This window comes from Nyctereutes procyonoides, unplaced genomic scaffold (assembly GCF_905146905.1).
Source record: "Nyctereutes procyonoides isolate TBG_1078 unplaced genomic scaffold, NYPRO_anot_genome, whole genome shotgun sequence".
Taxonomy (NCBI): domain Eukaryota; kingdom Metazoa; phylum Chordata; class Mammalia; order Carnivora; family Canidae; genus Nyctereutes; species Nyctereutes procyonoides.
This window is the reverse complement of record NW_026575140.1, coordinates 43,623,316-43,647,782: the sequence shown is the minus strand read 5'-3', so window position 1 is coordinate 43,647,782 and position 24,467 is coordinate 43,623,316. Positions and strand designations below refer to the sequence as shown.

The 24,467-nt window shown below is 36.7% G+C and overlaps 1 protein-coding gene across 1 annotated transcript in view; it reads right to left on the bottom strand.

Annotated features, from left to right (window-relative positions):
• Positions 1-14,941: 14,941 nt before the first annotated feature.
• The window catches only part of UBE2U (ubiquitin conjugating enzyme E2 U), a 33,807-nt gene continuing 24,281 nt past the window's right edge, over positions 14,942-24,467 (bottom strand). Inside the window, exons 7-8 of the mRNA XM_055304666.1 lie at positions 21,460-21,548; positions 14,942-15,027 (exon numbers count right to left, since the gene is read on the bottom strand). Coding sequence (XP_055160641.1) covers positions 14,942-15,027; positions 21,460-21,548 — 175 coding nt within the window. The remainder of the gene's footprint in view (positions 15,028-21,459; positions 21,549-24,467) is intronic.

The following is a 24,467-nucleotide window of genomic DNA, read 5'->3' as shown; positions in this document are numbered from 1 at the left end:
ATACTTCCTCTCAGGCAGAGTTGTGTCACATACTGCTCCTAAGCTAGTTCCTGGCAAGGGAAATGGGATTACCATGATGGGCTGACACCAGTTGTTGGCCAGGAATAAATGTTGAGAGTCAGTCACTTTGACCATTTGCCTTCTAGCTCCTGCTCTGTTAAAAAACAAAACCTAACACACACACACACACACACACACACACACACACACACACACAACCCTCCTCAGAACAATAAAAAGAAATTCTGGTTTGAGTAGCTGAGCATAATGTAAAACAAATATAAAAATGTTTCCTTATGACACAGAAAAAATATTATTTTGAACTTCCTTCTTCCAAAAAATTTTAAGTATTATAAATCCCTCCAAGAAACGTTGTATATACTGGTTGGAATCAATACAAAGGTGAGAGAACTCTGTTACTATGTTAACAAAATAACTTATAAAAGCATAAACACTAGTTGCCATATAGTTTGTATGCCTTTCTGGGGATGGATCCTGGAAACTCTGCTTATATATATATATTTTTTTTTAACCTGAAAATAATTTAATTGGTAAAGATATTAACATTTGTTCTGACTGATGAGCTCTGATTATTGCCAAATGATTTATTTCCATTCACTTCTGTGTCTGGGTTCAGGTAGGAAAACAGAGGCCCTATAGCTAATACAAGAATGAGGAGTTTAATATAGAAAATAGAGATTACACAGGTGTGGGTAGATGTGAGGGAGTGAAGGTCTGGAAGGCTATAGTTGGAAGACTGGAAAAGTAGTCACTACCTACTTTAGCCTGATGTGGGGAAACCAGGATTTCCTGGGGTAGTACAAGGAGATGTACACATCTCGCCACCCAAAATGGGACAAAAATTAAGAGTTGATGGAGATATCTGTGAATCCACCATATCTGTAAAGTAAGAGTTTGTGGAATTGCATGGAATTTCAGTCTAAGGAAACAATTTCTCAGGAATAAAGACCTCTTCTTTCCTCCCACCTCCTCAATGTCTGGTGAATTTTTCTCAGTAGCAAACTATGGTATGCTAAGCCCCTCTACAAAAGAGAAGCACAGAATTCATTCCTTTTTCAACAGTCATGCCTCCCTTTCATATGCTGTGTAAGTTCACTATTGCTACATGATAAAGAACCACAAAAAAAAAAAAAAAAAGAACCACAAAATCTCAGTGGCATACAACAATAAGCATTTGTTCAGATCACATGTCTGCAGATCTGCCAGAGATTGGCTTATCTGGGTTGGGAATAGCTGGGAAGGTTGTCTGGGGAAGGTCAGCTCTATGGCTCTAATCTTTCTCTGCGACCACACAGGCATGTTCTTGTGATGGTGGCAGAAGTGAAAAAGAGCAAGCCAAATTGCACAAACCCTTCCCAAACTCGGCATACCACACCCACCAATATTCTACTGATCAAAACAAGTCACATGGCAAAATTCAAAGTCAGGGGTCAAGAGAGTACATTTTGCCTATGGAAATGGAACAGGATAATGATTATTTATTTTAAAAAAAAGATTTATTGGGACAAATGGATCAGTGGTTGACCATCTGCCTTTGGTTCAGGTTGTGATCCCAGGGTCCTGGGATCAAGTTTGCATCAGGCTCCCCGTGGGGAGCCTAATTCTCCCTCTGCCTATGTCTCTGCCTCTCTGTGTCTCTCATGAATAAATAAATAACACCTTTAAAAATATTTATTTATTTTGGGGAGAGGGTGACAGTGGGGTGAGGAGCAGAGGGAGAGAGAGAAACTCAAGCAGACAGGGCTCGATCTCACAACCCTCAGATCATGACCTGAGCTGAAATCAAGAGTAGATGCTTAACTGACTGAGCCACCCAGGGGCCTCACAGTGAATATTTCTGAACAATAATCTAACTTACCACAACCTCTTACATATAGTATCTCCTCTTGGCAGTAAGATTGGACACTAAATATAGTTTATTCCTTTTTCAAAGATGACAGGCTCAGCATGGAGATCTAATCAGTTTTTAGACATTCCGTAAAGTGTCTCTCTTCCAGCTCACCTTTCATACTTTGCTCACTCATCAAGGGTTTATTTATCTTCTTCCAGGATCAGAGATGATAAAAGCATAACAACTCTACTTCATTCTGGTATTCATTCACTCATTCATGAGCACTGAATGGCTACTAGATGAAGTGCTGTGCGGTGGCAGATTGAGAGGTAGGCCTCTTTCCTCAGGAGGTCATTTTCTAAGGAGATTGGCAGTAAAGAGACTTATAGAACATAGCATGTATGGAGGACAAACTCTAAGGTGGCTCATCATGATCACCACATTCCAGTGTTCACATCTTTATGTAAACTCCTACATTTTAAGTGTGGATGGCACCTATTACTTATTTATAATCAATAAAATATGGCAGAGGTGATAGAATCTCACTCCCATAATTATGTTACATTATATAAGACTCCATTTTGCCATCAGACTTGCCCTAAAGACTCTCCTTGCTGGCTAGATGAGGTAGGAGGCCATGTTGGAAAAGCCCACATGGCAATAAACTGCAGGCAGCCACTAGGACCTAAAGGAGCTCTTTGGCATACAGCTAGAAAGAAGCTGGGGCCTCAGTCCTAAGGACAGAAGAAAATGAATTCCATTAACATCCTTAGTGAGCTTAGAGGCAACCCTTCCCCATGCAAGCCCCCATATGATACTGCAGCCCAGCTCACACCTTGATCATAGCTTATGGGTTGCCAAGCAGAGGATCCAGCTACACCATACCTGGACTCTGGGCGCACAGAAACTGTGAAACAATAAATATGTGTTTTTTAAGCTATTAAGTGTGTGGTGATTTGTTACATAGAAATAGAAAACTAGAGGTACCTGGGTGGCCCAGTTGGTTGGGTCCCGGGGGTCCTGGGATCAAGACCTGCATCGGGCTCCCCATTCTGTGGGAGCTATGAGATGGCATGACAAAAGTGCACTAATAGCCCACAGGGAAAGTTTCCTTGAGAAGGCAATACCTGAGCTGAATCTCAAAGGATGGATGGGTACAAGAAAGGAAAGGAAGAAAGGGTGTTTCAAGTGGGAATATGAAAAAACACAGCACACTTGTCAAATTTTTTTGAAATGAGGAAGGAAAATAGTCATGAGCCACTAGGTCAGTATTGTGTTTAGGGTGAGAGTGCGAGAGTGTGAAGAGATGTCACTGAAAAGGCAGACAGAGATTAGAGCATTAAGGACTTTGCCATGTCAAAGAGTATAAATTTTATCCCAAACGAAATGGAGAACAAAAGATTTTAGACTCAGAAAAACAAAAGCAGATGGGAGCTGTAGAAAGAAGTCTGACAAAGCATGAACAGGAATTATTGTAATCATCAACTGAACCAAAAGATCTCCCCCTCTGGTGCAGATGTGAGCATGTCGGGAGCACAGGGATGGCAGAGGGCAGAGAGTTTATGGAAGAAGCACAGTACAGAAGGAAAAGGCAAGTTTCTTGGAGAATGGAATAGAGAAGATTGAGGCTGATAGGTCAGATAAGGAAATCTGAGTGGTACATCAAAACAAGAAGGAGGAAGAGAAGAAGAATCTGAGCCAGGGAAACGCAAGTCAGAGATAAGGCAACAGGGCTCTTGAAAAACCACTGAATAGAAGAAGGCTGCTGCCTGTGCCTGGCATGCCTATGCTGTTGTGTTTGCAGGACAGGTATCAGGGAAATGCAATAACTAAGACTTCTAGTACTTTCCTGTTTACAAAGAATGTTTACATATATGGAGTCACTTAGTCACAAGAATCCCATGTTAGGGCAGAATATTAGAAACAAGTATTTACTGAGCACTTTCTATGTACTCAGTACTGGTGAGGATGCAGAAACTGGTGCCTTTCTCATAACTGCATAGGCCTGGTATCTAAACCCAATGCTTTCCCCTCCATAGCTGATTTCTATTATAGGTTACCAATTCTCTTCTTGCTCAAGAAACCCCCTCAACTTATCCCAAATGTTTTTTTTTAAATAAAGCTTTTATTTATTTGAGAGAGACAGAGAGAGTAAGAGAGCACAAGCAGAGAGAGTAGCAGAGGAAGAGGGAGAAGTAGGCTCCCCCTGATGCGAGGCTCGATCCCAGGACCCCAGGATCATGGCCTGAGACAAAGGCAGACACTTAAGGGGCTCAGCCACCCAGGAGCGCTCCAAATATTTTTTAAAACATTAATTTTAAAAAAGATCACCAAAAACAACTCAACCAACATTAGTCCTTTCTTTTCAGCCATATTGCATATATCTCTGAGTCTACAATGATCTTTAGGGATCAGTTTATTTGGAGTTTTTTTTTGTTTGTTTGTTTTGAATGCTTTTATACACCTTGAAACTTACCCTTAGATTTTCAAATTGTACATTAACTTATTAAAGGGTGGTACGCTTCAAAATGTAAATAAATGAATTTTTTCAAAGCTTCAATTCCCATATAAGTAATTTACTGAATTTATTTTGTTAGAAAGAGTTAAAGCAACCTTAAAAGGAGAACACAAGATTAGGTCTCTCTATATTTATCTGAATTTAAAAAGGATTTACATTTATTATTATGACTAATATTCTAGTGCTAAAAACAAAGCAAAACAAATAGGCTGAACTCAATTTACTTGGAGTTGGGCAGAGCTGATTTCTTTCGGTTGGATAATTGGCTTTGGAAAGCCTTCTACTTTCTCTAGCCAGCCCAGCCACAGCAGCAGCATACCTAGAATAAGAAAAAGAAGTCATCTGAACTTCCAAATGAATTCTGGGAAAGTGTACATTTTTTGAGAAAGAGAAGACAAACATATCAAATCAGACAGACAAGCAGAGCAACGGGGTTTGATTGTGCTGACGTTCTGAGTGTTCACTAGCGTGATGGTAAACAGAAATTATTCCAGTATGTTTCCTAGCAGAGTAGTCATTAGAAAAGCAAACAAATGTGGTGTAAGATTAATACCATAAAAGTAATAAAAGCATCAACTGGTAAGGCAAGGCACATTTGTTTCCTAGAGCTTACATAACAGATTTATTCTCTCACAGTCTGGGGGCTGTTTTTTTTTTTTTTTAATTTTTAAAAATCATTTATCTTTAAATTTTTTTTATTATTTAAAGATCTTATTTGAGAGAGAGAGAGATAGTGGGAGAGAGAAAGAGAGCATGAGCAGGAGTGAAAGACAGAGGGAGAAGCAGGCTCCCTGTTGAGCCAGGAGCCTGATAGGACCCTGGGATCATGACCTGAGCTGAAGGCAGACACTTAGAAACTAGTGTTGACATTTTCTTCACCTATTGAGATGATCATATGATTCTTCTTTCTTACTCTATTTTACATTGTCCAAATCTTTCAAATATTAAAACAAGGTTACATTCCTGGCATAAACCACACTTGGTCATGTAAAATTAATTTATTATATTATTATTACATCTATGTTATTTACTATAATTATATATATGGGATTCAATTATCTAAAATCTTTGCATCAATGTCTATGGGGTGTATTTATCTATAATGGATTTTTATTTTCTTTCTTTTTGGTACTGTCTTTGGTTTTGTTATTGAAGTAATGCCGATTTTATTTTGTTTCTTTTTATTAAATTTTTTTAAATTCCCAACTATTTCTTTACTTTAGAGGGGGGGGGGAGAGTGAAAGAGAAAGAAAGCATGCAGGGGGAAGGGGCAGAGGGAAAGAGTCTCCTAAGCAGACTGTGCTAAGCATGAAGCCTGATGTGGGGCTCAATCTCATAACCCTGAGATCATGACCTGAGCCGAAACCAAAAGTCGGACACTTAATTGTGCCACCCAGGCGCCCCATCCATTTTTTTAAATTGGATTATTTGGCTTTTTGGTGTTGAGTTGTACAAGCTTTTTTATATATATTTTGGATACTAACCCTTTATTGGATTTGTCATTTGCAAATATTTTCTTCTATTCAGCAGGTTGTCTTTTAGTTCTGTTAGTTGTTTCCTTCCTTTTCAGAAGCTTTTTATTTCCATGTAGTCCCAATATTTTTTTACTTTTATTCCCCTTGCCCCAGGAAACATATCTAGAAAAATGCTATGACCATTCAGAGAAATTATTGTCTGTGATCTCTTCTACAATTTTTATGGCTTCAGGTCTCACATTTAGGTTCTTAATCCATTTGGGCTTATTTTTTCGTATGGTGTAAGAAAGTGATCCAGTTTCATATTTTTGCATGTAGCTGTCCAGTTTTCCCACACCATTTGTTGGAGAGATCGCCTTTTTTCCATTGCATATTCTTGCCACTTTTACCATAGATTAATTGGCCATATAATTGGGGGTTTATTTCTGGGTTCTTTATTCTGTTCCATTGATCTGTGCATCTGTTTTTATGCCTGTACCATACTGTTTTGCTTACTATAGCTTTGTAATATATCTTGAAATCTGGGACTGTGATACCTCCAGTTTGGTTCTTCTTTTTCAAGACTGCTTTGGCTCTTTGGAGTCATTTGTGATTCCATACAAATTTTAGGATTATTTGTTCTAGTTCTGTGAAAAATGCTGCTGGTATTTTGATAGGGATTGCAATAAGGAGTAATGTTGACTTTATAACATGTATTGGGAAGTGCTCTATTTTCAAGAAGAATTTCTATATATTGATATTATGTTTTCTTGAATGCCTAGAAAAATTCCCAGTGAAGCCATCTGGGTTTAGCTTTGTCTTTGTATGAAGGCTTTTAACTATCAATTCAATTTCTTTAGTAGACATAAAATTATTCAAATTTTCCATTTCTTTTTAAGAGAATCTTGGTAAATATTGTCTTTTAAGAAATTTGTTCACTTCATCTATATAGTTGGATCTATTGGCCTGAAAAAATGTATTTCACTTTCATTTTGGAGAGAGACTGTCACTGACTATAGAATTGTAGGTCAGTAATTTCTTTCAGGAACTCTAAAACTGTCATCTTTTGATTGTAAAGTTTCTTACATATAGTTATTGATTGTTCTTATCTTTGGTTACTCTACATTCAGTCTGTATGTGTATGCGTGTGTGTGTGTGTGTGTGTGTGTCTGTTTATCCATCCTTTGCTGTTTTGTTGTTGTTTTTAAGATTTTATTTATTCATTCATAAGAGACACAGGCAGAGGGATGAGCAGGCTCCATGCAGGGAGCCTGATGTGGGACTCAATCCTGGGACTCCGGGACCAGGCCCTGAGCCAAAGGCAGAGGCCCAACCACTGAGCCACCCAGGCGTCCCTATCCTTTGCCGCTTTGAAGATTTTTCTCTTTATCACTGACTTTCAGTGCTTTGATTACGATGTGCCATGGTATGGTTTCTTTATATTTATGTCTCTTGGGATTCATTGAGTTTCTTAATTTCTAAGTTTATAGCTTTCATCAAACTTGGAAATTTTTAGGCATAATTATTTCTTCATGTATTTTTTTCCTGTCAGTTCCTTTCTGTGCTGCCCAATCACATGTAACTTCTATCACTTGATGTTGCCATACAGCTCTTTGAGGTTTTCTTTTTTTTTTCCCAGTCTCTTTTCTCTCCATGCTTATTTTCAAGAGTTTATATTGCTACATTTTTAGTCTCATGGGTCATTTCTTCTATAATATCTAATTTATTGTTCCCAACAGTGTATATTTACATTTTTAAATTTACTTTATCTGTAGATGTTCCAGTGGCATTTTGCATCTCTTCAATTTCTCTTTATTATAATCATGGTTTTCTTTAGATCCTTGAGTACATAAGATGAATAATAGTTGTTTTAAATGTAGGTCAGTATCTTACAAATCAGTTTGACATATACAAGGATATTTAAGCTTTCCTATGGGTCTAGAACAGCTTTTACTGGGGGTGCTAATTTAGCCCTATTGCTAAGGCATGACCCTTCTGAAGTCTTTCTTCAATGTCCCCTTGAATTAAGAGGTCTTACATTCCTAACTAGCAAGAATACACACAATTTTTAGCCCTCTGCAACCTCTGTGTGAGCACCAAAACAAGTAAACAAGCAAACACAAAAAACAAAACCAACCAAAAAAAAAATGGAATCTTACTCAGAATAAATATGACTTTGGGAAAAAAAAATGTAACTGGGGCACCTTGGTGTCTCAGTTGGTTAAGCATCCAACTCTTGATTTCAGCTCAGGTCATGATCTCAGGGCCATGAGATCAGGCTTTGTCCTAGGTATGGAGCCTGCTTAAAATTCTCTCTTTCACTCTCTCTCTCTAACCCTCCACCCTCCCATAAAATATAACTTGATTTATACCTTTTATCCCTCTCTGATAAATCTTGGCCTTCAAAAAACTACACAAATATTAACATTTTCCTTTTTATTCACCCACTTGCCTTTATATAACTGAAAATATATATGATTTTAAAAATGTTTAGCGTCACTAAAGAAATGCAAATTAAATGACTGTATAGGAAGATGTCATAATTATTAAGTTAAAAAGTAAAACTAGAAACCCAAATCTTTGTTCATCTTAAATTCTTTTTTTTAAGATTTTATTTATTTATTCATGAGAGACAGAGAGAGAGAGGCAGAGACACAGGCAGAGAGAGAAACAGGCTCCATGCAGGGAGCCCAATGCAGGACTCGATCCCAGACCCTGGGATCACGCCAAGTCAAAGGCAGATGCTCAGCCACTGAGCCACCCAGATGTCCCGTTTATCTTAAATTATTAACAATTTTATTGGCACTGTAAGTTGCTACCTGTTACCTAGAGTTGTTGAATATCATAAGGTATTAGATTTTAGTTAGAAATACAGGAGATTCCAGCTGTTTGAATGGTCCTTGAGGTACTGAGCTCCCTGTGTCTAAGACCATCCAGGCAGATACTAAGTAGTTGCTTGGCAGAAATTATTTTTTTATTTTTTTATTTTTTTTAGAAATTATTTTTTTAAAGCGATTTTTTTCCTTTGTCTATATTTCTTTTCCATGTCTCTATTTTAAAGGGGTTATTTCCAATGCTCATTCTAATGCTAATTCTCTCCTTAACCACAAGATGGCATTCAAGGTTCAGTCTTTGGGGAATAAACTAAAGCCAGCATTCCTCCTTAGAAATGCATTAGATATATAATTATGCAAATCTATAAAAACAATGTTTAATATCAATAGCCCTGAAAAGACAGCACAAACATACATTAAATTAATGTATTCATCATAAATGTTTTCTATATAACTGGAGAAAAGAAATCAAATAGTAACACACAAAATCAGTAGCTTACATATTATGTAAGTTAAAACACAAAATCAGATACAGAAACTTAGAAATAATATATATTAACGCCTCAGTTTAAAATACAGTACAACTATGTCCATAGTATTTTTTATAAAAATAGAAGAGTTTTATGAAGGAGAAAGGAGTTAACAATTGTTTAATAATAGAATTTGAGATTGACCAAAAAAACCCCTTTTTTTTCTGCAAAAGGTAGACTTGATTTGTTCTTGCAACTGGGTGGACCATATTTAAACATTACCTGAAAATTTTAAGCATATTTTTAAAAAAGATTTTACTTATTTATTTGACAGAGAGAAAGAGCGCAGCAGGTGGAGTGGCAGGCAAAAGGAGAGGGAGAAGCAGGCTCCCTGCTGAGCAGATAGCTAGATGTGAGACTTGATCTCAGGACCTCAGGATTGTGACCTGAGCCAAAGGCAGATGCTTAACTGACTGAGCCACCCAGGTGCCCCCAAATCTAAGCTTTTAATACACATATGTTAACAGGCAATTAGGAAATAATTTAGTTTTCAAATACAAAATGTGTCTATTAATAACTTCAGGCAAGCTGGTTAATCTCATGTTTCTCTCATTAGTAAACTGTAGGTATTACCTACATCTATGTTTCCAGAATTTCTGTGGAGAACTTAGGGGGTTGACAATCCAGATACAGAGGAAGGCTAGGGATTTTGTCTTGAAGCTGTGTCTGTATAACAAAGAAGGGGTTTGACTTGGCATGCAAGCTGATTTGCTACAGCTTTGCAGGAGGCTGATGGGTACTATTGTGGGGTTACACTTAGAGGCCAACTCTATAGCATGGCCAGTATTACATTAAGGAATAAAAGAATGCCTGGCACATAGGAAGTGCTTCACCATTTGGTTCCTGTTCCTTCTGTACCCCTTATGTGTAGACAAGAGCAATATTCTCCTCTAAAGCTGCAAAGAATGTAAAACTCCAGAACTGATAACTTTTATTTAGATACCTTGCTGTCTGACAAAGCCTAGGTTACCTACACAGCTACTTCCATGACCACATAAGCATTCATTAGCCACAGAGTATGACATCAATAGTTTTACTTGTGCAAAAGGGAGAATATTTAAAGGAACAGCTTGCAATGTTCTGATTTTGTATCTCTATTTCTCCAGAGAAAATAAAAAGTACTGATTAGCCTCTAGATTCATATTCTTTCCGATGTCTTAGTAGAAATAAAGCATTTGCATGAATAGTCAAGAGACAGGCAAGGCAACAGAGGAGGAAAAAAGGCCTCAGAAATGATCAAATGACCACACCAAATGATCAATTCATGAATATTTATGAGGTGCTTATGACAATGGGTTCCTATTAATACTAACTAAAAACATGTGTACAACTTAAGAATTTGCATAAATACTCACAAGTCATTTGTATTTCCAGTTTTCAATCATTCTTCTATAACTATACCCTTAGAATTCTCCAAATAGAATCATTATCTTTCTATTAGAATTGGCCTTAATACAAGTCAGCATCTACATTTAATTTTTCTAAAAGTTAACTGCCTTCACATTTAATTCGCCTATTAAGTGGGGAAACAGGGTAAGTATGCACCATTCAACAAACATGACCAAGTGCCTGCTAGGTGCCAGGTATTGTGCTAAGGGCCAAGAATATAAAGCTACAATAATGGCTTGGCCCTAGTCACTCTCCAGATTTCCATACCACAGGTGCTGAAAAAGACAGGAACAGAATGCTATTGAAGGAGAGCAAAACCATTCCTTATAGTGAAATATGAAAGATATTTTCCCCAATGCAAGGAAAATAATCGGGATCAGTAACAAAGTCTAAGCGGCAGGTGTTTCAGGAACATTCTTGAAAACAGATTTCCACAGTCCTGATATGTTTCTTCTTCTCCAACAATGCTTTCATAAGAGCGCAGTCACTGCCCTATTCTACTCTGCACAACAACAACAAAAATTTTCTTTGAAGATAGACTTTTCCTTGGCACCATTACTATCTATCTGGAATGAGCCCAAAAGACCGTGGAATGTCGGGTCTCTCCTCAAGTAGCTTCCTCCTCATTGGTTATGCACCAGCATTCAAGATAATAAAATTTCTTGTTCTGTGTAAAAAAAAAAAAAAAAAAAGAAGAAGAAGAAGGAGGAGGAGGAGAGCATGGGGAGATGTGGAAACCTTCACAAACGTATGTTGGGCTGGATCGTCACACCATCCTTGTGATGCATTTTTCCAGGAAGGAGAAAAGGGAAAAGAACCACATGTATCATAGAACTAAAATAAATGCAGTCATGATACATTGGCCTTGCCTGTGTTCTAGCCAGAGAAAATTTTACAGTTTTAACCCATTTCTGACAGACTATTTTTATTCTCTGAAAAGTTGGGAGGTGTGGGTTTTTATCGCCTCCTCTCCTCAGGAACTAATATTTATTGAATGTCTTTAAGTCAAAACTATCTGCCTACATATCTATGACCTCAAGAGATCAAATGTAAAACAACTTTGCAAGGTAAGTGATGTTATCTCTATTTAATAGTTAAGAAAACAAGCTGAGAGTCAGTAAGAATTTCCTAAGGTCTGTCTGACCTGAAAGCCTATGCTTTTTCCCCGCTTTGCTACCTCCAAAGAATGGTGTTCTAGCTGAAAATGGAACTAGGGCCACAGTAGGAAAAGCATGAATAACAGTGGACCTTGTGAGTACTTACTATGCACCAGATAGTTTGGAGAATTTTACTTGTATTCATGTATCAATCCTCACAAACTCCTTGAGGGGTAGGTACAGTTATTACTGCCATTTAACAGACAAGGAAACTGAGGCACAAAGAAATCTGATAACTTGCCATGAGTTGGTCAAGGTGTTGGTATCTGGCAGACCCAGGACTGAAATTCAGACAGTCTGGCTCCCATGTCCCTGTGCTTAAGGACTCCACATTCCACCTTTTCATTTAGACCAAAGCCTAATGCTAGACCACCAGCAAAGACCCTGCTGGGAAAGATATCCCAGGCAGAAGGCACAAAGTGGTGAAGAGATCTTATGTCCTGAAATAATAGTGAGAAAAAAGAACCTAGTGTGGCTTAAGAATGGAGTCTTGATTGATGAGGAGATGGGGTGGGGGACACTAGGAGGGGGGTATGAAGCAGCAAAGATAGGTCTTTTTCCTTAATACTACGCAGATGAAAGGCTGTTAATTTGCATTTTCTGGTTTGTTTTTTTTTTAAACAGGAAATTTCAGTGCAAAAAAAGCATTTTCAATATTAAAACAGAGACATGCATAATGGTATTATGTTACATGTATGTTTAGACCAATTACTCACTTATAATGATGCCCAAACATTTTCTACTTGAGTCTCTATGAATTGACCACTTTATTATATTGTATTTTGGCAGAACATGAGACTCCTAATAATTACTTGAAAAAGAGGCTAATTCACCATACTTTAGATTTTTGCAACATATTGTTACATATTTATGCCACAACAAAATTATTCAGCTAAATGTAATGTAATATCTTTTAAAAAAACTTTAGTGAAAAAAAAAACTTTAGTGTTTTTAAACAACTCCAAAATTTGAAAGAAGCAAGTATCATTTGATCTAAATATATTCTCATCAACCACCAGATGGCATGAGGTGTGAGAGTTTTATTCTGACAGGGTCAGCCATGCACATGATAATTTGACCTGTAACTTCAAATAATGTATTTGGAAAAATGTTCTAGCACTCAAACAGCAAACAATTATTTCAGCCATATGTAGAAGTGGATGGATAAGTTGAAAATGACATGGCCCTACTATTTCTAAATTTGAGGTTCTGTGGGATGCTGGCATTACATAATGAATCAATGATCAAACAAATAAAACAAAGCAGTTCTGTTAAAGGAAATAAAAAAGGAAGTCATGTCAAAGCAAAATTAACCTTATATTCTAAGCAGCTTTCTTTAACTCTAAACAAAAATTGAAACATGGCTTTAAGAAAAAAACATGCTTGTACTCCTTCAAATTCTGCTTTAAAAAACTTTTCTACTGCCTGTAATTTATTCTGAAAGCAGAAAAGTATTGAATGCAAAAGCTTTTCTCCACTTTGGCTTGAAGGGAAGTTGTCACAGAAGTCAACTAAAAAAAGAATATCCAACTGAAAAACCCAATCTGAATTATGATGTTAACAGTAGGAGAGTACGTTTTTTTTTAAGAACTTCAATTTCTACACAAATTCAAAATACAGCACATGGGTGGCTCAGTGGTTGAGCATCTACCTTTGGCTCAGGGAATGATCCCAGAGTACCAGGATCGAGTCCCACACAGGGCTCCCTGAGGAGCCTGCTTCTCCCTCTGCCTATGTCTCTGCCTCTCTCTGTGTCTCTCATGAATAAATAAAATCTTTTTAAAAATACAGCTCATTATTTTTATTACTCCCGTATTTCTATCTAGAAATAACCACATTGCTAAACAAGCCAAAGAGCTAAAAACTGAGATAAATGACCTCAGGTAAATGCCAAAAAAGAGAAGGATCTTTAATTCCTCTTACATTGTGTAGAACATTTACCAAGTACCTTGAAATAAGCACACTGGAATAAGTACTATAGCCTCATCAACATCACAGAGCTGGGATGTAATCTTTGCTTTAACATGATGAAAAAGAAAAACTGCCTTTAGGACTCAAGTGACCAAAGATGAGATTAAGATTCCTTCGTTAATGTGGTCCCAATAGTCAATAATTTCTGAATATATTGCAGTTTTTTTATTTTACTACGTACTTTTTTGTTAGATGAAATAATTTGGTTCCTGAGTGAAAAATCTGTGGAAAAAGATATTTGGAACTATGAAAAGGATGAAACGCTAACTAGTGATAGTTCTATTTTGAGGGTTCTATTTTGAGTTTTTTCCTATTTTTAAAAAGATTTTATTTGTTTGAGAGAGAGAGAGTGCACACATGTGTGCAAGTATGAGGGGTAGCGGGAGAGAGAGAATCTCAAGCAAACTCCCCGCTGACTGAGCGTGGAGCCCCAGGTGGGCCTCCATCCCACAACCCCGACATCATGACCTGAGCTGAAATCAAGATTCAGCCGCTTAACCAACTGAGCCATCAAGGTGCCCCCTTCCTATTTCTAAGTCATATTTTGATAAGGATAATGGGAATGGGAGTAAAAGAATTAATGTGGAGGATACCGTGAGAGTCCTTCACTGCGTCTCATGATCATCTCTATTTTTGGCAGTCAACAGGTGAAAATTAATAAAGGGAACCCTCCTAAAATGGAGTTGGGGCCAGAAGGAGGAGCTCTACTACCTAGCATCAATTCCAAGAACTGTCCATTACGGACTCCAACAGAAGAATCATCAACAGGAAAGAATTCTCAATCACAGATACCAACAGAAAAGATGTCCATTGCATTTCCTATAAGAAATGGACTACTCCAGTAACTCAGCCAATGACAAATGGGCATCATTCCAAACATTTGCTTTTCTCCAATGGACTTCCTTTCAAAACAACTCTTCCCAACTTCCTCCTTTTCTATAAAGTGTCATTCTTCTTCCTACATTTCTTGGACTTGCCCTGTAGTTTTGACGTAGTTTGTAAATCCCAAATTGCAATTCTCTGCTACTCCTGAATAAATCCCTTTTTTGCTGGTCAAATAACTGACATTTCTAAGATTAACAGTAGCAAAAGATGTTTCCCATCTGGGTTCATAGGAAAGGAAAAAATGATACCTTCTCATTCTTGTTCTTATGTTTAGAAAAGGGCAACAATTGTTATTTCCAAAGATTTCTTCTGATGAGTCAGTTAGACAGTAGAAAGTAGAATGCAAATTACTTACTTTAAATTCCATTCTTTAGTATGTTTTAATTCAATTTTCTTCTGTTTATAATACTCTCCAATAAAATTTGGGTCTTCAAGCACTGAAATTAGAGTTTTGAAAAAGGAGTTGTGTATGCATTTTTTAATAATAGTTCTAAGTTTAAAATAACTTACTTTTCATTAAGTTGATATATGGCAATGATGTACACTATATCATTCAAGTCATACTACAATGTTCAGTCACTTAACAAATTTCTTCCTTTGACTTGAACTTTGAAACAATTAGACTTTTCTTCAAGGTTTTCATTATAATCACACTTGTTTATATATCATTTGTAGTAATGAAGGTGTTAAAATAACTCATACAAAAACTAAAGATCCCACAGTTTATCAATATTCTAGTTCAGCACGAGTGAAGACATAAAATCTTGGAGTTGGAAATGATACGGTGTGTCTTGATCTTTCACAAAGCATGAGTCGTCAACAGATGATCATCCAATCCAGCCTCCAAATGAATACCTTGCCAACGACAGAAAACTCCCCTCTATTGTTGGGAAATTGCCTATTGCCAATTCCGGACAGTAAGGTCACAGTGTTTCTCAATCTGAGTGCTGAGTTTCCACTGGTCTCAGTTCTGAGCTCTGGAGCAATACTAGCTAGGTTCATCCTTTTCCCATGGGAAAAAGCCCTTCTAATAATTCACGAAGGCTCTCAGAGCCACCTCAGTTCTGTCAGCTTCAACCAAGGACATGGTTTCTGGAGACCTAACCATCCTCATCATCCCGGTGGTGAACTTTGTTAAGGTTCCTATGAAAGTTTACATACAGAACTGGCTCAGGATCTTGATTTCTTTTGAATAGCAAAGATGTAAATGGGTTACTGTCTCCCTTGACCTGTGTGCTCTACTTCTATCAATTCAGCTCAGATCTGCTATATTATTTCCTGGAAATAACATTACACTACTGGCACACATATGTTTGTGGTTAATTATATGCCTTCAATCACATTAACATAAAATTTATTGAAAGCCAGATCATACACACACACACACACACACACACACACACACACACACACACTTTATCTATCTATCCATCCATCCATCTCCCTGTTTCTTGTAATTGTCCTGGGTTTATAGTCTTGCACTATTTAACCAACTAGATGCTCTCCACCAGTCTTACCTACCTTTTTCTGGAGCTTCCTTCTAAACAATGATTGATTAACCTCTGCTAGCTTGATGAAATATGTCATTGACAGAAACATTTAAACTGAATAGTTCTCATTTTTGTCTATTAATATTACATAATTTTCATCAGTTCTTGTCTTTAGTTTTTTTTCTTCCTTCAAACACACAAATACACATATACATATTTTTAAAAAGATTTTCTTTATTTTATTTGATAGACTGAGCACAAGAGAGCACAAGCAGAGGGAGGGACAGAGAGAGAGAAGCAGACTCTCTGCTGAGCAGGGAGCCTGATGTGGGGCTTGCTCTTAGGACTCCAGGATCATGACCTGAGCTGAAAGCAGACGCTTAATCAAATGAGCCATCCAAGCACCCCTATATATATATATTCTTATGGCCTTTAGTAATATTTTTGTTGGTATTTAGACTTATACTCCTCCTTTCCTTATTAAGGAAGCAAATCTGAGCTCCCTAGGGTTCTTAGTGAGGTCTCATTATTTCCTTTAGATGATTATAAAACTAGTATTAACAAGAGTTCTTCCTACACATTGGGCATTTGTAAAGTAGGAAAGCAGTGGTTACCATTACAATATACACTTCACAGATGAACAAACAAAATTTGAGTAATGTCTTCTCATTGAGACTCTTCATTATCACTTAGACGAATTTAAATTTGAGGTTTGTATTCAAAGATAATTCATATATTTTCTTAATTTTTTTGAAATTACCTTCCCTACATTTTCTATTTGAATATGTACATTAGTCTCTTCCTTATATATTATGAAACCCCATATGTTATGGTCATCCTTCCTGAATATTTCCATTAATGTTTTATCACTGACTCATTTCTTCATTGCTTTCTCTGCTGAGAGTTGGAAAATGCCACAGTATTTGTACAAACTTTATTTTAATGCTTTCTATTTTATCCCTATGTTTTTTCATTCACCTATTCTGCCATTTGATCATAAACTTCTTAAAACACTTATTATAATATGTATGTTATCTCCAACACACAGCTCATTGTTTAGACATGGAAAATGCTCAATGAGTGATGGTGACAGGAGGGAAATAATGCAGGGCACCGGGCACATGAGGGGAAGCAGGAGGAAAGGATCAGTGAAATTTTGTCCAAAGTTTTTGAAGCTGAAATTCCCCATCATGACCATATCTTATCTTTGTGGCAGTTTTGTATCTGTGATGGAAAATCATCTTCTACTGGTTCTGTAACCCACTTCTTTCTTTCCCTTCCTTCTAAGGATAACTGTGCATCACCTTTATTTTGTTTTTTCCATGACACATCTCTTATCCAACATCTGTATAGGTTGATTTCAATTTTGTTTTCCACTCCTGGGACTGTCACACCCAAAGAAATACAATAGCATCAACTTGCCTTAGCATGTTTTATTTTCACACATATGATCTCATACGAATCACGGAGCAACTTAACATAGAGTGCTTCTGTCAGTGAAAAGAAATGAAAAATAAGGCACAAAGAGTTAAATGACTAACATAAATTCACTTAACTGTATGTGGCAAAACCAGTTCAGAGCTCTGGAGTCCCCAACTTCCAATACCATGCTCTTCTCACTGCAGCCTTTCCAACCTTGGCTGCACATTGTAATTACCTGGGGAGCTTTAAAAACTACTACCGCTAGCTAGGTCCTGCTTCCAGAGATCCTGATGTAATTAATCTGAGGGTGTGCCTTTTACATGGGAATTTTTACAAGTTCCTCTTGTGGTTCTAATGAGCAGTCAAGACTGAGAACCACTGGATTAGAATGAGATGCTGCTGCCTCTTCCATCTAAATGCATCCTAGGGACACTTGCCCTTATTTCCCGCTCAAAGACTCAAAGAATGGAAGTCTTTTAGGCAAAAGCAAGCATCCCCATGATGCTCTGGGGTGTCTAGTCTGTCTGATGACAGCAAACAAACACCAGAAAGCCTCCTCTCAGTATTACAGGGTACACTGGTCTGAAGGAATTCTTTTCCTTTAACATAAACATTTCCTTATGGGGATCATATTCTGTCATTAAGGTGCTGTTGCCCACAACCATATGTATTGGTTTGTTCTCTGCCAAACTTTTATTTGCCATTCTATACTGATGAACAGAGAACAGTGGATTATCAGTACATGTTCCCATATGATTGCCTATGATTATAAACTAATAATTATAATTATTGAAAAATGTACTGCATATACTTCAGAGTTTAATTTAGATCTCAGGCTATATAGAGATGGCATTTTGATACCACATTATGGAGGCAGGATAGCATGATAAAAAGAGCAACAGATGTAAGTCAGAGTTGCTGGTTCAAGTCCTAGAGCCACAGTCTACCTGTACTAATTAATAACAGCCACCTTCATTGAGCACTCACTATGTGCTAGGCACTACTACAAGTGCTTCAATGCTATAAGGTATGTGCTGTAATTATTCTCATTTTACAGACACGGAACTGACACAGAGAGATTGAAAAGAAAACTCACCTAAAGTCACACAGCTAGTAAGTAGCAGAGCTGGGATTAAGTCTCAGCAATTTACACTTTTTACCAGTATATAATATTCCCTCCTACCTGTGTGACCTTAGGTCCATTACTTAGCTTCTCTTGGTCTTGGTTTTCTCATCTGTAAAACAGAGTAATAATAATAATAATAATGCCTGGTTCAGAGGCTTGATATACTACTATGCATGACATATATTAGGCATTCAATAAACATTGGTTGACAAAGACTGGGATGATTAAGAAACACAAGAATATACTCTGTAAACCATACTGTACATGAATAAACTTACTATTATTATGGCACACATAACTATGGGTAGATTTGTAGCACAAAGATATGGAAAAGAGTTAATACCCCAAATCAAAATATAACCACTCATCAATATTCATAAAAAAGTTTTTAAAAATATGCACAAGAGTTTCATAATCTTTGGAGCGATAAGAATATAACTGTAGAGGGGCAGTTGGGTAGCTCAGTCAGTTAAGTGTTGGACTCTTGATTTTGGATCAGGTCATGATCTCAGGATTGTGAGATGGAGCCCCACATCAGGCTCTGTGCTGGCCAAGGAGCCTGCTTAAGATCCTCCCTCCCCATGCTTCTCCTTCTCTAAAAAACAAACTAAAATTTTAAAAAAGAATGTAACTGTAGAAACTGAAGTTATTAGAAGTTTCCCTTTTATTTCTCAGTAGCTGAAGAATCATTCTATAATCTCAAAGCTTCATCTTTATTATTGCCAGGAAATTAGGCTGTTAAAAAATAGTACTGGATCTCATCCAGCTGAATTATCCAAAGAAAAAATGGCCAGCAGCACATGTAAGGTTTAAATTTAATTTTTAAAAATTAAGTGCTGGTTATTATTGAAGGAAAGCTCCTGAAACATTCTTTTAACAAATCCCTTGGGGGAGAACAGGCAGGGTGATTGTGAAATCTTGCATCAAGGGCTAGAATCAGTCTCAGAAATTCTTCTGGGCTAGAGGCAGCCACTAAAACTATTGGCTTCACAAAAAGGGATGAATTTACATACTAAAGGCATGGACATGAGAACCAAATTAAACATTTTGGTGTCAATTCTTTTGAAGAAGAAACTATAGTCAGTGGTACTTCATGAATTCCTTCCATTTTTAATTGTTCTTTATTGCAAGACAATCATTTCCAAATTCCCCAAAGTTCTGGCAGGTGCTTTTCTTTTCTTTCTTTTTTTTTCTTTTCTTTTCTTTTTTTTTTCTTAGCAGTTTGGAGTTTCCAAGTACTTCTATATAGTTGCATGTTATTCCATAAGGCACCATTCTATGCCAGTTGGTTTGTTTTATGGTTAAAGGAGCTGGATGCTGAATCTTTCCCTAAAGCATGCCAACTGTCTCTGGATACCTTGTTTGTTAAGGGTTCCTGTCTTCTGGATCCCATCTGAGTTCCTCAGTGCCTCCACATACGAGGTGTTCAAGTTGTGTTTGCCTGGTTGACTAGTGAGCACCAACCACAAATCTTTTTTTTTTTTTTCACAAATCTTTCAAATGAAGTAAATATTCACATACTCTGGCATCGAAAGTAATAAAATTATTTATACTGGTAGAGTTGCCAAAGATTGTGCTTCTTTAAGCACCATAATTATTTTTCCTAACTACTACTAATCTATAATTAGTGAGGAAGGTAATGTGTGATCATAAAATAATAACATCCTGAAAGAACATGTAATTTCTTAGAAATAACTGATCTAATTTATTTTTTAATATTTGTTAAACTTAGTATTACTTTTGCTCTAATTTGTGCCGTAAAATTACAAACTTTTTTGGTAATATTTTGTTCTGTTGAAACCAAATATGAGATTACCACAATGATGAGATGAAATTCAATGAGACTAGGTGGAGTGGAGAGGGGAAACATTCCTAATGTTGTAGGAGATAAAGTAAACGAAGATTAATCTGGAAAGTAAAGAGCCCTAGGAAACATCTGATTTTGGTTTAGGCAAGTAAATGTAATAGTGGCGAGCTACCACTAAGGGAGGCAATAAGGGGGTGAGGATAGTTTGGGGTCAAGATAACAAATTCATTTTGGGACATCTTGAGTAGGAGACGCCTATTACCCATGTTGGTGGTTATCCAATGCATAGTAGTAAATATGCATGCAGAATTCAGAGGAGAGCCTGACTAGAGATGAGGTTTTGGGGATTATTGACAGATAGGCATAGTGAACAAGGAAGACAAAGGCTAAAAAGTTATCACTGAGCCTGGGAATTAGGAAGTCATGGGTAACTTTAGCAAGCACCATTTCAGCAGGATAGCAGAGCAGTAGGCTGGATAACCTATTTGGATCTAAATAGCAAAACAGCACACTCTAAGTTTTGATTAAATGGGACTAGAAAGTTGTCTAGTTCTCCCCTTCTGTCTTTTTAACTCCTAATGTATGATGGCAACAGGTGATTTTCCTGAGACTGATATAATTGAAAGCCGTAGGTTCATATGTTTTCATGCTGTCTTTCTACTTAATACTTTCTCTGGCTTTGAAGATAATTGTTTTTAGAATGAAAAAGGCTCCTCTAGCTATGAAGATTCCACTTTTGGGGGTGGAGTAAAGTAAACCTCATAAGCTTGAGAACTTCATCTTTTATCCCTCTAATTGTCTATATTTCCTTCTGGCTTTTAATGAGACTTTAGCTCAGGGCTCTATACAAAAGAGGAACTAAATTAATAGTTGTTGAATGATTTGTATATAAAGGTAACAGAGAAGTTTATCACCTTCAGATTACAAATATATGTCAATTAGTCTTTGAAAGCAAGACAAGTTCAGAGTAATTAAGAGATTAATATATACTGAAAGGACAGAAGATAAGGCTAGATCACCTTACATGAACTTCTATAATATTCTGTGGCTTTTGATGTGGCTATTCCAGACCATGTCTTGTAGTAATCATTAAATGAGACTGCTTTAATTGATCTGAAAATATACATTAAAATCAGATAATGAGTATTTGCAAGTTTCTTTTTTAAAATTATTTTATCAGAGTAGACTGTTTCAGATAACAATACCCGGCCATAAGACATTACACTGATTTGCAATTTTTAACAAATGATCTAATATATCAATTTCTCCACTAATACATACAAATCACAAAAAAGGAAAATCTAAAACATATTTCAAAAATAAATGCAAAAAGTGTACACCCATGTGTACATTTTTTTAAAGATTTTATTTATTTATTCATGAGACAGAGAGAGAGAGAGAGGCAGAGACATAGGCAGAGGGAGAAGTAGGCTCTGTGCAGGGAACACGATGTGGGACTCGATCCCAGGACTCAGGATCATGCCCTGAGCCGAAGGCAGATGCTCAACTGCTGAGCCACCCAAGCATCCCCATGTGTTCATTTTAAAAAGAAAAACACAAGTTTAAGATATCTGCCTTTCACGACTAACACTAAAAAAGAATTTTAAGAAAAGCATCACACTTGCATATTTTCTCTTTCTACAATAAAGTTTTCTTAAATATTGATGCCAAATTTTAGTAAAGCTACCTTTGTTTCCTTTTTATTATGAGGAGAAATAAAACACCAGAATTGAGATCAGTTAATTTTCATACAGAATCTGGCCATTTTCACAGAGGGAGAAAAACTCACTTTTCTAACAGTCCTGCCGGCATGTTTCCTTCCCTGTGCTAATATTACTTTAGCCTAATGGGAGAGCAAAGGTTGTTATAACATATTGAACAGGATTTGTGAAACACTTAAGTAAGTTCACTTCTAATTTTTTCTCCCCGCAAATATTTTACTTGCAGAGATTCTCAACACTCTACAAACAAAATATTCCTTTGGGATGTTCTTCAGACATGTGAAATCACCAATTAGCTGGCTTAAATAGATGCAGAAACATCAGATGTAAAAGAACTAATTTATGTCCGTTTTGAATTTGAAGTCCTCAGCTCTCTGAAGGAAGAAGCAACTTTTCGGTCAGAACAAGTACACCAGCATTAATTTTTATAGGTGAATTGTAGGTACTTTAAAGTAAATATTGGCCTTGATTTGGAAATTCATGGGACAATATCTAAATTCTTTACTGCATCATTTACTTAAGTGATAATTACAGATATCTAATTTTAAGAGTAACATTTTTCAAATATATTATTGTTTTTGCAATCACACTTTAGTAGAAATCTAAAACTGGATAAAGATAAATTAATCACTGCCATTATTGTTTCCAGAGCTACCTGCGGAGCTTTACACCACTAAATGACATATTAAACCAACATTAATTTTGCCAACGAAATGTTTCAGCATTTGGCAAAAGAGGTAACAAAATGAAAGGCTGCATTATATCTCCTGCATGAAAAAGCTTGTGATCAATTTGCTGTCACAGATCATTTAGCAGACAACAATGACCCAAGAGGAAGGAAACTGTCAACACACTGTCTTGTGAAAGAAAATACACCGTCTTTAAGCACAATCGTCTCCATTGTTTTTTTTTGTCTGTTTGACGAGACGACCCCTGACCCTCTCCCTTCCCAGCAGTGTCCTGTTCAATTTCAAACTGTTAGCCTTCAGGGGCTTTCTTTTCTTCCCCAGAATAATTAAAAATATTACCCTAAAAGGTATAACTTTGGTATAGTTTGAATATACAAAGCAGAAGGTCTTAAACATTTGAGAATATTGCATTTTCAATTCTGTAAAAGAAACAGTGCCTTAAAATAAGAGAACATGAACACTTGTTATGATTATTCATATAGGCTACTAAGTTTACAGGGAAGTATGAAAAACACATGTGTTTATAATTTGAAACATTAACAGGAATTTATTGAGTATTATCATTGGCATTATGAATATGAAAAAGTAGAAGACGTAATTTAAAACTGAGTATCAGAGCTTATTATCCTATTGGGAAAATAAGATATATACCTAAATTGGCTAATAGAATAACTTTATATATTAATATATAAACTGTTTCATCATTTAACACAGACATTTAGAAATGACAATGACAGATACTTCTTTGGCAGTGGTACTAAGCTAAAAAGGTTGGAAGAGAGAGATGTAACTTTGTCTTGGGAGTCTTTAGGGAAGGAGTCACTTGGGATATGGACCTGGAACAGTTGGGGGAGGCATTTCAGGCAAGGAGAACAGTACTAGTAATGGCTCAGAAGAGAAGGAGCATGGTGTGTGCACTTCCACAGATAGAGCATGTTGGGGGATGAGACAACAGTAACAAGATCATTGACTAGAGTGGAGAGTTCCAATTTCAGAGGAATTAGAATTTGATAAAATAACTGAAAATGGGCAACTCAGGTCTTCAGATTTAGGCAGAGAATGGGCTAGAGTTGACTCAGTAATCTGATTTATTAGGTGATAGAGAGTAATCAGAAGTTCTTGAATAAGGCAAGTAAATTATGAACCGAGTGTGTGAGTAAGAGTTTTTTCTGGCATTAGTATGCGGAGTAGATTATATGAGAGATTAAATTCAGGGAGACAAGTTAGGAAAGAGATGCAGTAATTCAGGCAAGAAATGCAGAGCTAAGAGAGGGTGGGAGCAGAGACTATGAAGGGGAGGAGATGAATCTCTGACATGCTAATGAAATGACTGGGCTGGTTTTCTGATAGGGTGTGAAAGGTGAAGGAATCTACAGGTCAAATATTCTTCTAAGCCCAGAAGACCATTTAATTTTGCTATTAACAGAAAGCATCTAGAGATTCTGAAGTAAAATATGAGTTTAAATTTAAACATGGGTTTTAGGTGATGACCTTTAGGAGTGTGACTGAGAAATTGAGACTGGAAGTAAGAGATTTGGGTCAAATCAACATAAAGGTTGATAGATGATGCCATTAGGGAAAACAAACGCAGAAAGAGTAAGTAAGTGTTTAGAAAAGAAAGA